At 41.2% G+C, this 14,440-nt stretch overlaps 1 protein-coding gene across 1 annotated transcript in view; it reads left to right on the forward strand.

Annotated features, from left to right (window-relative positions):
- Positions 1 to 7,420, forward strand: part of TRANK1 (tetratricopeptide repeat and ankyrin repeat containing 1) — a 47,215-nt gene extending 39,795 nt beyond the window's left edge. The window contains exons 21-24 of the mRNA XM_065753176.1: positions 133 to 278; positions 2,721 to 5,788; positions 6,681 to 6,782; positions 7,194 to 7,420. Of these exons, the coding sequence (XP_065609248.1) occupies positions 133 to 278; positions 2,721 to 5,788; positions 6,681 to 6,782; positions 7,194 to 7,306 (3,429 nt within the window). The 3' untranslated portion in view covers positions 7,307 to 7,420. The remainder of the gene's footprint in view (positions 1 to 132; positions 279 to 2,720; positions 5,789 to 6,680; positions 6,783 to 7,193) is intronic.
- Positions 7,421 to 14,440: the final 7,020 nt, after the last annotated feature.

Raw genomic sequence — 14,440 nt, forward strand, 5'->3', positions numbered from 1 at the left:
AAACTGATTGCATTTTATTAGAGTGTGCTTGTGTGTGAAACACCTACGTGATAGAGTTACTGATTTTATTCTATTCATGTAGTTTTGTCTGTTTAGAGCACTTTGATTTCATTATTGTCTTCTGCATTGCAGATGAAAGATGCTGCAGTGTACTATCAGAAAAACCAGTGCTACAAAGAAGCATCTGAATGTTACGAACAAATTGAGGAGTTTGATCTAGCAATTAAGATGTATTGTCAAGAGGAGCTCTATGAAGAAGCAGCAAAGGCAGTTGAAAGGTATCTTTCAGTGTTGTGTTGGGAAATATTTCTCTTTTCCATCTCCAACCTCAGCATAATACAGCTGGCTCTCCATACAGTTTTAATGAGAATTTTGGCTGGTGACTTTGTTTTATATGAAGTTAAATTTGTCAGAATTCTCACCGGGATCATGATAATGTGCAAAGCATTCTACTGCATTCACAGCTTGACCAGCAACTAGTTTGACTTTCCTAGGATTCTTTCCCAGTCCTGTATTATTAGTCATGTAAATTCTTCTTTGACCAGTCCTCTGAACTATATATCTATGGTAAATATAACAAATACGTCTAATAATAGTAATAAATACTTCCCTTCTGAAGATGAATAGTCAGGGATTTAGCCACTTCGACGCTGACTTCTGTAGGAGTGCAGCCATTAGATGTGTGGTATGTAATGCAGAAGTCATTGTGGCAGTTTTGTCTCTCAAAATCATTTAACTTGGAGTGGAGAACAGTAAATAACTAACTTACATTGCTTCTTGGACAGAGTCCCAGTTCCAGTCTCTGGGATGATCTGCACCACACCATCTCCCACGTGGTGTCTCAGGGCAATTAAGAACCATCTTACACTGTTCTGGATAAACTAATTTTGTTAGTATCTTTTTGACTGAGCTTTGCATCTTGCACTATCCTTGTGACTTCATTAGATCACTCTTGTGAAAACAGATTATTTATTGGCCACACTCTTCATTACACCTAGCTTGATGACTTTTCAAGAATATGCACATCAGTTAGACTTCCAGCAAGGCCTACAACACACGCCTGCTCTGAAATCCTTCATGATGTACCTTTGGTAATTCTTATGCCATTATAGCTGTTTTTTAAAGGACTAAAGCTGGTTTAATATGTAGAGAGAGTTTGTTCCAGAACTTCAGGCTTTAAAGTCACCTTACTAACTAATGATTTTTTTTTTAAACTAGCCTCCCCAAATCATTCATTTAAATTCATTAGGAAAAGTACAGAAATCTGCACTCCCATATTTATCACACGCACACAGGAAAGTAACACAGTAATGAAAAGCTAATGACAGTTTACTCATTGTAAGAGACTTGTGCAGAACATTCTTGTCTCAAAGTTTGTTCAGCGTCACCCATCCGAGATATATTCTACCTTTGTGTTCAACAGCTACTGGTACGGTTGAGCAACCAGAAAGAACCATTTTTGGCTACTGTCTACTGAGTTCTCAGGGCAGGTCAGGCTGACTTAAAGGGGGCATCTTGGAAAAGACAGCCACCACGCAGTCAGTGTGCATACCAACAACCTGCTGTGGCAGGCATGTGATAGCTGCGTGATGCAACATGAAAAGCAGGTAGTGCAACTAGAGTGAAACACTGACTGGTCAGGATGTTACTCGTTCTCAGCTTGTGACTGAGAATCCTTTTGCAAGACTGGCTTATAGAGTACCTTAATAAATTGACATCAGCCACAAGAAATTAATAACTGAGTGTTTTAAAGTATGTGTTTTGACAGATGCAGCCAGGTACTCTGCTCAGGTGCTCAGTCAGCAGCAAAGACCATGTATGGCAGAGTTGAAGCAGTTCTTTAAACTGACGGTTTTGCAGAATGCTATCTATATTGACCTAATGGAGAACTGATTTATTTTCTAATTTCGTGGAATCATTGGAAAAGACCTCCAAGATCATCATCTCCAACTGTCAACCCATCCCCACCATGCCCACTAACCATGTCCCTCAGTGCTGTATCTTCACGTTTCTTGAACGCTTCCAGGGACGGTGACTCCACCGCTTCCCTGGGCAGCCTGTGCCAGTGCCTTACCACTCTGAAAAGTGTGTTTCTAATATCCAACCTGAACTTCCCTTGGCAAAACTTGAGGCCATTACCTCTCATCTTATTGCTAGTTACCTCAGAGATGAGGCTGACTTCCACCTTGCCACAACTTCCTTTCAGGGAGTTGTAGAGAGCAGTAAGTCTCCCCTGAGCTTCTTCTCCTCCAGACTAACCAAACCCTGATCTGTCTGATCTGTCAGCTGTTCTTCATAGGACAGTTTCCACTCTGCTCCCTGTTCGTGTAAATAACCACTCTGCATTGAGGCTTGCTCTAACAAACAGAAGAATATCACTGGTAAAATGTGATTGAAGTAATTTGACAGCATGAGAAAGATTAATTAATGCTGTAAACCTTGTGATCTTGTTCTTACCAGAAGTTCTAATGTTCTTGTTTCAGACAACCTTCTGTTGTTTATAACTAAATTCCTTTTGTAGATCTTTTGGGATTACATGGTTGTTTTTTGGATTATAAACAATAACTGTAGTTGAAATAGTTGTCCTTTTTCATGGAAGATCTTCTTGGGATAGAAGAATGTTTCTATTCGTTTCTTGCTGGGGGAATTCCTAAAAAAATGCAGTGATTTTGTGTCTAGGTTGATCATCCATAGTAGCAAATTGCCATGTTTTATTTCAGATATGAAGAGATGCTAAATGCAAGAGGACAAATGGTATCCAAACTCTCATGTACAGCAAACCAGTTGTACTTGGAAGCAGCTGCAAAGTACCTAAGTGTGAACAGAATTGAGGAAATGATGCAGGTCCTCTCAAAACTTGACATAGAGGATCAGCTTGAGTTTCTGAAGTCTCGTGGATGCTTGCACCAAACTGCAGACTTATTGAAAAGAGAAGGTCGACAAGAAGAAGCTGCAAAGCTAATGAAACAGCATGGGTTTGCTCTGGAAGCAGCCAATCTCACAGCAGTAAAGGAGTTTCGTGCATCTTGTTTGCTTGCAGCAGTTCGTGCTGGTACAACTCATTGTTCAGAGTTGGACCTGATGGACAGAGAGATCATGCTAAGAGAAGCCCTGGAGCTTTGTGAACAAACTAATCACAATTCTGGCATTGCTGAGGCTTTGTTTTTGCAGGGAGCTCTGAAGGGAGACTTTGCAAAGCTGAGCGACGCATACTGTCAGTTTCTTTCTTTGAATCATTCTGCTGGTGCCGTTGAAGTTCTCTTTCTGCTGTCTCACTGCAGCACACCAAGCCCGGACATCCTCTGTAAGGCAACGCGTGGCTTAATGGCTCTTCTGAGTCTGGTTAAAAGTTTGAAGAAAGCAACCACCAATGTAGAGAAAGATATGGTGAAGTCATGCTTTGCCTATTTTGGGATTGTCCCAACGGGTGACAGTTGTTGCCAGGTATCTCAAAATGAAGCTGAACCCATCCTCAAGTTTTTGTTAGACAAGGCAAGTCTAAGAGAGAGGAAAACAAGAGGTAATTTCTCAGTAAGCACAGAGGAGGTAAAATCAGCTTTGAAGCAGCACTTGCTGAGCAGGTTGTGCTCTATCACCCATGAGTTACTGAGCAAGCATTACCCTGGTATTTGTACAAAGTTCATTGTTGGCTTGAACTGTGAGGGTAAAAACTGTGAGGACTTCCATAGGCCCTTGATGCGTCATGAAGCAAAGATGGTATTCCAGTGTAAAACGCATCTAGCAGCAATAAATGGACTGCTCTTAGAAGCCACACGAACTTTCCCTAAAGAGCTACTGAGTCAGTGCAAAAGCTTTGATAGTCTTTTGACTTCTGATAAATATATGTCATGTAAAGCCCTTGTAGAAATGTTTTTTCCTAGTCATTTCCATCTGAGAATACTGTCAGAGAACCCGAAGGCATGCAAAGAAATACTGGGATTTAGTAACATTACTTCCAAACCCTGTCGGTCAATGTTGAATGAGTACATCTCATTTAAGTTTAAAAAAGAAGATGCTAGGGCCAGAAGAGAATCGAGTGACCTGTGGCTAAGTGCCATGAAAGTTTTTCTTTTATCTTCTGGATATCCTGAAGAATTTGAGAAACTTCTTTTTAAGGAAGAGGACGATTATAACAGAGAGCTAAACCTTGCTTTGGCAAAGGTAAAAAACTCCCCAAGGAGCAAAAGCCAAGGAGGAAAGATCAAAGGTATAGATGGCAGGCATGGCATGTTGCAGCCTGACAAAAACACTGAAAATGCAGGAAGAACGCACTTGTGCTTCATTCGACTCCTCGAAAGTTCATTTGAGCAATTCTATGTTCATAAGAACCCTGAAAGCTGTAAAAGGCTGTTTTTCCGTTTTATGAACGTCCTGGTCAAGAAATGCACAAGGTACCTGATTCCAAGCATAGGAAATACAGTGATGTTGTTGGAATTCCAGTATATTATCTGTTGTGCTGTCCTGATGCGACTCAACAAGAACGTGACTCTGTGCCTTCCGAAGAGTTACATTGCTCTCGTTCATTATTGGGATTTTTTGTTCAGGAGCAAAGGCTATAGCAAAGAATTTACAGAGACGTTTTCCATTATACAGGAGTACAGGCCGAAGGATGTGCATGTAGCCGAACAGAAGTTCAGATTTCATCTCTGTTACCTGGCAAAAATTTTGTGCGGTGTTCATGAGAACTTCAGCGTCCTACTGGATGCTTTTGAGGATCCTGATTGTATAACTTCAGGAGAGGCTGAGCGAACTGTCGTGCTGAGCTTAGTGATGATACTGAATGCTGACCAGGTGCAGAATTCTGTGTGCAAATATCTCCTAAGCCAGCTTTTTCACGAAATAAAGGCGATGCTGAAATCACTGAGAAAAGACTCTCCCTCAAAAGTGCCGGTAAGATTACTGAAGGTAGCAGAGCAAGTGGCTGATGCTTCAAGTGTAAGAGAAGTCGCTGTGAGCCTGCAAGAGCTCCTGATAGAGCGAGATGAGGAGTACTTATTTGACTGCCGATGGAGGTGGGACCCTGTGTATACTCAAGGCTATGCACCCATACGGGGTATCCTGTATGAAAATGTCAATTTTGACAGGTTTGTAACCTCTCTGGATAAGACAGAATATGCTGACGAGATAGAGAAGGAACTTGAAAGCGATCAGTGCTTAGAGGACCAGAAGGATCCCCTGGAAGTGATTGCACTCAACAAGCAACAGAAGCAGGAGCAGAAAGCATCTGCTCTACGCCAGCTGTATCGCATCTTCCATCTCGTTTCTGTGTGCATGAAGTGGAGAAGGAAGGCCTGCTGCAAAGTGGAGCCTGTAGCAGTGAAGGGAGAGGAATTTTTATCAGATATCTTCAAAAAAGCTGACATTGACCAGACCCAGTGTGACCTCTGTGGAGTCAGATTTATCCAGGGCTCTGAGAACTATTTCAGCCAGACAGAAAGCGTGGAGGCGGACGCCTCCGAAGCTGTTACGCCAACAGAAGAAAAGATGCAAATGGAAGGAAATGCGATTATTGCGTCCAGTGAGGCTTACATTGGGCACAGAAACACAGAGGAACACAGGAATAATAGTGTCGCCTACAAAAACTATGCTGACTTTTTCAGAAGAAAGGTAGATCCAAAAATACGTGACGGACTGGATGTAGTGGAGGCCATTACAGAGAAGACTTACACTCCAGACCATTTAGCCTATAAAGAGGGTTCCAACTTGTGCCAGAGAAAAATCAAAGAGAATATTAAGAAGATTTCAGATGCAGTAGAGGAAATCTATGAGCGAAAAGCCTGGGCTGAGGGTAAGACTTCTTGTTTTTCTTTTAAACAATGTAAATATGTCGTTTGTGGCCTAACTTCTTGACACGACAAAGCTCCATTTGAAAATCTTATCGAGGTCAAAAGAAATTAAAAAATACTATGTATTTCATTATAGAGGTTGATAATGATACGTAGGAGATGTGTTTTGATGTAGGATTTCTTTCTCGTTGCTTAAAGCATAATTCTGTGATGATTTTTGCAAGCAAAATCAAATCACTGAATGAGTAGCCTAGCAGCAAAATTGTTTGGGGGTACTTGCTGTGGGGAAATTGACATTTTACATCAAAATATTGTTACTGGCTTTAGTGTAGAAATCCAGCAACCCTGTCAGATTGTCACTGTGATGGCTGACAGTAATGAAAAACTGTAGTGTTGTATGTGTTCATCAGCTCTCACCAGTACAATACGTTAATTTGTAACTAAATGTTAGGTTATGGTCTTCACTTTACTGTGCCAGCTGTATCTGCACTCCTAACTGAAACCTTTTCAATATGGATAAAATGTCTAAATCTTGGTTGTCAGTTAGGTCTCTGCTCAGTGAACCATGACAGTGGGTCCTTGTTTGTTTGACATGTAGAATATCAGAGGGATAACGAAAGCCAGAAATTTTAGTCCCCCAAAATAGGTAAAGCTGAGTGCATTCAAGAGTTTCAAGTACACCTTCAAATGGATGCACAGGGATGGAGAGGTGGTCTTCTCCTCTCATCGTGCTAGCAGTGTTGGTTGGCTTGGGGTGTGAAATACATACAACTTCATCCCCAGTAGTGAATTCAGTCTGTATGTGAAGTCACTGGTGACAAAGGTTTTGCATCGTTGCCATACACATTCACTCAGCTGGTGTTCTTACAGAATGCTAATTGTGCTCTGTTTCAGCCGAAGAAATAATAACTGAGCACGCCAACAAACTGTTTGCTGTCACTGATGAGGCGCATAAGTGGCTGAAGAAAATGGATTTACAGAGGATAAAGGAAGAAGGTATGTTTTGAAATGACACGGATTTCTCTGCCCCCTCGTGGTCACCGTTTGGTAATGGTCTCTTTGTTACTCACTTCACACTCTGCATCAGCAGCGCTATGTTAGGCATCGAGAAACAGACACCTCCACAGAAGGCTTGGGGTAGTGCGAGTTATTCGGCTTTCCCTCACAGCTGGCTGCAGGGTGACTCAGATAGAGCAAGGCCCCTCTCCAGGCACTCAGTGGGGTCCCAGCCTGCATGGAGCATGTGTGTACGCACACAGGCAGTACTTCTTAAACATGACAACATGTGTACGACGATATTTTGCTAACATATAAAGTCCTAGAGGCAGATCTTGTCATGCTATTAAGAGAAAAAAAGATGTTGTCTTTCCATTTTTCATTAATTTCTTGTCTTTTTTTTTTATACAGACTCTGTTCATGATATAGACTTAGAAAATGAAGTGGAAGATGAAAGCATGGCTTTTGAAGAACTTGCCTATAAAAAACCATCAAGAAAGAAAGGAAGATGTGGGAAATGGTAATTAGAAAAAATATGTAGCTATTCCATCCTCTGGTAATCTAATTTTAGGATAAAATATTCACAGAATCACAGAATTGTAGAGGTTGGAAGGGACTTCTAAAGATCATCTAATCCGACCCCCCAGTATTAACATTATTAAAAAGAAGAATAGTGTGTTGGGGTCAGAAATTGGAAGAATATAAAGAAAAAGCAACTTAGGCTATTGTTAATGCTTCTGTCAGAATAATGATTTGTGATGATGACATAATTGATAAAACCTGTGGCAGGGCGAATTTCCTTCCAGACCTATGTTGTTTCTTGAAAGCGACCAAAAGCCAAAGAAACCAGCAAGTAGGAAGAAGCAGTCGTGTTTTGGCTCTATCTCAGGGGTGTTTTTCTATCAAGTCTTCATTTTCTTCTTCCTTGTTAATTGACATAATCATTCTTCTGAGCTGGAATACTCAGAAAAAAGATAGCTTCTCTGATTTTAAGAGGTTTTAATTTCTGGTTTTAGATTACCGTTGTAAACTTACTGTCTCTTGAGTCTTATGTTTGGAAATGTTGAAGTCTTCAGGTGAGGTACTGGGGTATCTCTTTTCTATTTTTATAGACAAGAATAATCATTCCTTAGCTCGTTTGTCTTTTTTTGACAATGTACATATACTTCTAATTAGAAAAGTAAGAAAATTATGAATTTCCTTCTGTTTCATAAGGCTTTGATAAACTGCAACCTGTACGTATCGAAATATAATCTCTCTTTAAAGAGTATTACACAGTTGTTTGTTTTTATAAATTTCAAAGAACGCCTTTTTGTAATGTTCAGTAACATTTTATAAAGTTTTTAAGATGGTTAAAACCGTGTCTCTTTGTCTCATTTTTGAATGCTTTGGGGAAGCCACAGGTGTGGGAGCAACTGTGTGAGTAGGGCCCACAGAGTATCAGTTCACCATGACACTGTTTCACTTCTGGCACTTCAGCGTCTCCAACGTGCTCTAATCTCGTCTTAGATGGATGCATTTGTGTGTTAAATATGTATAGCAGTGTTATTTAGTTGAAATAATTTATCGTGAAAACTGAGCTGCTTTGTGTACATAACAAATTGTTTTAATAATTGCCATTTGCCAAAAGCTTAGGAACTTGCTGTTGTGCCCAGTGTTTTCCAAGTGGGACAATTTCCATGGATAAAAATGAAATGCTACTGTAGAATGGAGCAGCGTGAGCAGCAGTGATGGTTTTCTACTGTATTGTAATTGCTGTTGTCTGCCAGAAGACTCTTTACTAGGTGCTGCTTATTAAAGAAGCCTTTTGCTGAAGCACCTAGAAAGCAGTTTAAAAATACTCATGAATGAAATGTAGTGCAACTCACTTGCACTACAGAAATCAAGGTTTTGGAAAGCTAGGGCATTAAGGTAATGTCACTGGCTTTATTTTCTATATTTGTGTGAATTTTGCTTTCAAAATTACTGCTAGAAATTTTGCTGATTAGTTTCTCGACTTGAGTATTTGAGTACTTACACGTTTGTGGCAGTAAATGTTACCTAAACTTTTTAAGGTAGTTACAATTTAAAACTCCTCAGTGTTCATTTCAAAGATCCAGCAATCGTATTTTTTCTTTCCCTTTATGGGAAAAGTGAAGCATTAAGAATACCACTGTAAAACACCAAGCAAAAAGAGAACACAGAAGGAGAAGTAAGAACAGAACGCTGTTGGCAATAACTTCGTTTGGGATACATTTCTTTAGTGCAAAGACCTGTGATCCTTGGTCACTGATAGCCAAAATTACAGGCCATTTAAACTTCAAACTCACAGTTTTAGAGCAAGATTGGAGCAATATTCCAGCTGATGTGGGAAATCTAGTTGGATTTCCAGTCCAGTGGTGGTGCTTACAGTATTTTTTTCTCCTGTGGCATTGCATTAGAATAAACACAAACCTCTCTTTTCCACGTCAGTCTACTACAATGGTATATTGCCTGTGTGCATTAATCCTATTTGAGTGTTTAATTTGCAAAAAGGGATATACCCTCAACTTTTCACTCATTTAAAAATCCTTCTTGCCCCTAGTGGAAGCCACAGTGTTCTAGCACCACCTAACAGCTTTGACTCAGAGAGGCTTAAGAGCTGTGACAGATGCTTTGGTACATGCAAGATGCACGTTGCACTGAAACCCTTGGAGCTGAGTAGTGGATGCAGGCTGTCAAGCTGATCCACCCACTTCTGCCTGTCTAAAACCTTACTGAACTGAAAAGAATTCAGAGAAAGCTTTGGAAGTGCAGGAACTGGTGGCTTAAAGGCTCTCTCCCTGGCGATACAAAAGCTACATGGAAAAAGAAGGAAGAGCCACTGACAGTAGTTGGAAGGTGGCTTTGGGTCTGCAATGTGGCAATTCTTGAAGTTCCCAATTCCTCAAGAAGAAAAAGATCTCATTTATTTGAACCTCATATTAATACAGAGCTGTGTGTGTTAAGTGATGGGCACTTTCCACCTTTGTCCTGTACACCTTCGTAAAAGCACTGTAGTGTAACAGTGCATGTAATTTTATCTTCAAAATGCTCCCCTAGTAATTATCTGTTGCAAACTCCAACTCAGCAAGGCATTTAAACACTTGTCATGTTTTCAGTATTTGCTTTCATTCTCAAGGGAAACCTATTGCCTTTATGCTCAGAGAAATCTTTGGGAAGGAGGAAATGGTCTTATAGTGTAAATAAAATAAGAACTTTTCCTGCCAGCAAACCCTGTGAAGTTATTTGCTCCAAATTGATTGTGAATCCCCCTTTCTTACAGTATTGGTTATCTGCATGGAAAGAAGTAAAAAACAAAACAAAAAAACAACCCACAATCTTTTATAAGAGAGGTGAGGTAGTGATGTGGGAATTTCTCGTGGTTTGCTTGGGTCATGGGAGAGTTTAAATGTTTTATCTTTTCGTTTTGATGTTTGTGTTTTAAGGTTTCTGAATGCACAAATACTGAAAGTCAGTGTGAAACAGAATCGGATGCTGAAAAGTCAAACGCCAGCCAAAGCAGCTGGGTTTTCAGCTTAGCAGCCATCACAAACAAGTACTGTGCATCTGTGAAAATGAGACCCCTTATTTCAGTTCTTGTCCTGTGGATTTCTGATGCTGGTTTTAGTCCACCCTCTGGAACGTGTTCTGTATATTTAAGTAATATCAATTTTCCAGACGTTCACAAATTACTTTGTATAGTTTTCTTTAAATCTTGTAGCAGTTAGAGCCTGCAATTCACTTTTGCAAAGGGATGAGCTCAACTTCACTGAAGCTGTCACTCGAATTTAGTGCTATGTGCCTCACTGCAAGTTGTCAGCTGTAACATTTGCTTGTCCTGTGCTAGAAATGCATTATGAAATCACGGGATGAAGGGTTTGGTTTGGTTGGTCAAAGTCACTGTCTATATAGTTTGGGGAACTTTGCAGGCTCTATATAGCCTTTCTCTCAGGAAGTTTTACATTTCTGGTTGTCTTAGGCAGGGTCCCTAAAAAGGGAGGAGCCCTTGAACATAGAGTTCCCTAAAAATGGGCATAGAAGTAGAAGTAGGTGAGGTCCCTTTTTCCCGTTGAGAAAGTTGAGTACCTCAGTACAAGATAGAGAGCAGAACGGCACTAAGATGAGAGCTGCTGGCAATCCGAGATGGTGCGTGCCTGAAAAAGACATGTAGAAAGGAAGATACTGAGTAGGGTGAGTTTCAGGCCCCCTCCCTATCTTTGGAACTTAGAATGGGGCAGTTGGGGTGCCTGTAGTGCGCAGCCTAGAAGCTTGCGTTAGCCTTTCCTTCAAAAGGACAGATCATAGTTAATTAATTTCATTTGGAGGCAGCCAAATGAGGGTTAGAGGAAGAAATGATGATGAGTGCTTCTCTAGGTTTCTCAGTCAGGTTTTAAACTGGCCTCTCCCAGGAGGATGCTGAGCTGTGTGCTCATAAGTCTACAGGAGCACTCACTACAGCTACTGCTGAAGATGAGTTAACGTGGGTTATTTTTGGCCAAAGGGAAAGTGAGGAGGGACCTGTTTAGTGAAGAAGGATGTCCATTCTAGTTGCAGGTGTCAACACTAGTAGTCCTACATTTAAAACAAACAACAAACTGGACCTTGAAAGGAGCTCTGCAGCTCCTGTGTCAGTAGTTTGTGTTTTTGAGGGCAAGGTTGAGCCCCTGTTCAAGGGGCATCAGTTCTTGGAACTGAGGTGGTTTAGGACAACTGATACTTTGCAATCTTTTATTTTTTCCTTTAGAAGTGGTGCAGTAGCTTATCAGTGCTGTTGTATTCATCTGAACCACAACTGTCAGGCAGGTAAAAAGCAATTAAATCTTTGTTCGAACGAATCATGCAGAACTGTTTTCCACAGCTCATAGATATAACCATGCTCAGGTTTCCTTAAAGATGCACTTTGTGCAGTTATCGGGGAGGTATCGGGTAGTATCGGGGAGCTGTTGACTGGAGACCTGCATAGAGAGCAGAGGAATCAAGCTGAAGTGAATGAGGAAGCAATGAAAAAGCTGTAAGCTTCCAGTAGCTCAGCTTGTCTTGGTAAATAATGTGCCTGGGCAGCTCCCACTGCTTCTTGACCCTGTCACTTCGAATGTGTTTGCTATTCAGTCTAATGCCGTTCAAATGAGATTAAACACCAGCTAATAGGAAGGACTTTCCCAATATGTTACGTTCACAGTTTCTCACCACTCTATTTTGGCTAGAGGAGTTACTGATGCTTAAAAAATGAATATATGTGTAGTACGGTGCACTGTACCTGTGAGCCAGGGTATTCCTAGCTCTGCAGCAGTCTAGTTTGCAGTGGGGAGGAGGCTTTGTAGTGCTGAGTATTTTTGTGATGGGACTTCAGACTTGCTCTCTATTTCAGTGCTGAGAACATGGGTGAAGAGAAAGAAGAATACCACCTCTTCCCACTTCTTGGTTGTTTTTTTTTTTCAGTTCTTAATTCTTTCTTGTCACCTATTTTTGCTGGGGCACATTTGTGGCTTCTGAATTGTCAAGGTAATGAATGCTGAAACTTCACTTTGGGTGACCTGGGCCAGGAGAAGCTGTGACTTCAGCAGTGGTCAGAAATGACTCAAGCTTGTCCAAAGCTGGGATCACCAGTCCTTTGAAATAAAGGAAAAATGCCACTTCTCGTCTGACATTTATCTTCCAGCTGTCTCTGTTTTGTACTCATTCTGCTAAGGCTACTATAAAATGAAGAAAATATGGGATAAGATCTGTCTAGATTGATAGACCATTATATGTGCTTAAGAAGGATCACTCATTTGGCTAATCACTCTCATAAAAGTCCCAAATTGTACTTGAGCACTGCTTTCTTTCAAAGAAAGAGGAAACATTTAATTCCAGGAGACGGTTATTAAAGAGGAGTACCAGTACGTCGTGAGACTGGGGGTTAAAGCTCAACATTGGAAATAGCGAGGCGTATGACTGAAATGGACTGTGACAGGGAAAAGAGAAAGTAAAATAATCTTAATTGTCGGATATCCTCTGCTCCTTTCTGTTCCCAAGAGGTAGGGTGGAGATAATCAGCGAACAGCACGTGGGATGTTAAAGCGACTTTTTAGTCAGCACCTAATAGAACGTCTCTAGAAGTCTCTTCCACTGGGTGTTAGCAAGGAAGCAATGTCATACTTCAAAACGGAGCACTTGAGCAGTGGGTGTGCGTGGAGGAGAGAGTGAGATCATGCTGTAGAAAGTGCTCACATTTTTAGCCAGACAGTACTCCTGCAGCAAATAAAATCTCTCTCTCCGGCAGATGGAGGAGAGGTGAGTGGGAGGGAAGTTTGGAAGCGCACTTTGTCATTTCTGTTCACTCATCACTTTGGCTGCAGGGGAGGGTGCAGGAAATACCAGGCGATAAAAGGGTGGATTAAAAAGTGCAACGGCATCGAGGAGATATGTAATTATGGAGCAGATTTCACCTGGGGCTGTCAAAATGCTTTGCGAACATTAGGCAGCTGAGCCTGATGGTATCCCAGTAGGCATGTATTGATCATTCCCATTTAGAAATGGAGAAACTTGGGAACAGTGAGTATGTGATGAACTGTAGGTGCACAAGGACATTGATTGCAGGGCTGTACCTCACCTGATTGGCTCGTTCAGCTCTCTGCTCTCAGTACAGGACCTCGCTCTTGATACACACCGTTCAGACTCAGACAAGCTGCCTGGCATTAACACAGGCAATTCCATGTGTGCCTGACCCAGCCTTCCCCTAGAATGTGCTGTCACTTATTTTCACTGATCAAGCTTAATTTACCTGTCACTTTCATTAGACCTGGTGACTTTAAAGCTTTCCTAGAAAATGAGTTTTCTTCTCTGAGAATGGCAGAGAAAAAAATCACTATGTGAGAATATCTGTGCTGTTACCACCTGCAAAATCTTATCTTTCCTCCTCAGCATTTATTTAAATGGGAGGATGAGGGAAAGGGTGGAAGAAGTATCTCTGATAACTTGTTGTGATATAAATCCATCAGATTTCCACAGATAGAGCATTAGGAAATAGTTGTCAGGGCAGTAGTCACAGCCTCAAGTGCCGGAGTTCAAAAGGCATCTGGACAGTGCTCTCATATACAGGGTTTGAATTTTGGATGGCCTTGTGCGGAGCCAGGAGTTGGACTTGATGATCCTCGTGGGTCCCCACCAACTTGGGTTGCTGTTCCAAAGATGAAAGGTCAATACCCACGATTATGTGGAGATGCATTTGGGTGAAATGTTTAAATGTGGGTTCAGAAGGATCTACGAGTTCTGTTGCTCATGTGTGCTTCTGAGAAAGCAGAGTAAATCCGATAGATGAATTTCACCAGTACAAAAGGAAAGCAAGCAAAAGCTGGGTCAGATTCTCCAGGGGTTCATGCAGGGCAGTCAGGTCCCAGTGTTCAAACTGAGATGGACTTTCTGAACTGCTCTAATTTACTCATTCAGTCAGCAATGGAAAAGAGATGTTCTCTTGGCATTTTGACTGACGATGATAGTACAGAACTGCTGGTGAAGGCCGTAGGGCAAGGAACCTCTGGCTTTCTCAGTGAGCTTCTAGAAGGCGTTGATCACTGTGATTTGGAGAATGGGTCTCTCTATACAGTAATTTCTTAAGCTGAGTTCCCAAAACATGAGATTTGTATGTTTTTCTATGGGAGGTGTTTACTTCTGTCTCA

This window comes from Cyrtonyx montezumae, unplaced genomic scaffold (genome assembly GCF_038088225.1).
Source record: "Cyrtonyx montezumae isolate F1298 unplaced genomic scaffold, pur_monq_1.0 scaffold_8, whole genome shotgun sequence".
Lineage (NCBI taxonomy): Eukaryota > Metazoa > Chordata > Aves > Galliformes > Odontophoridae > Cyrtonyx > Cyrtonyx montezumae.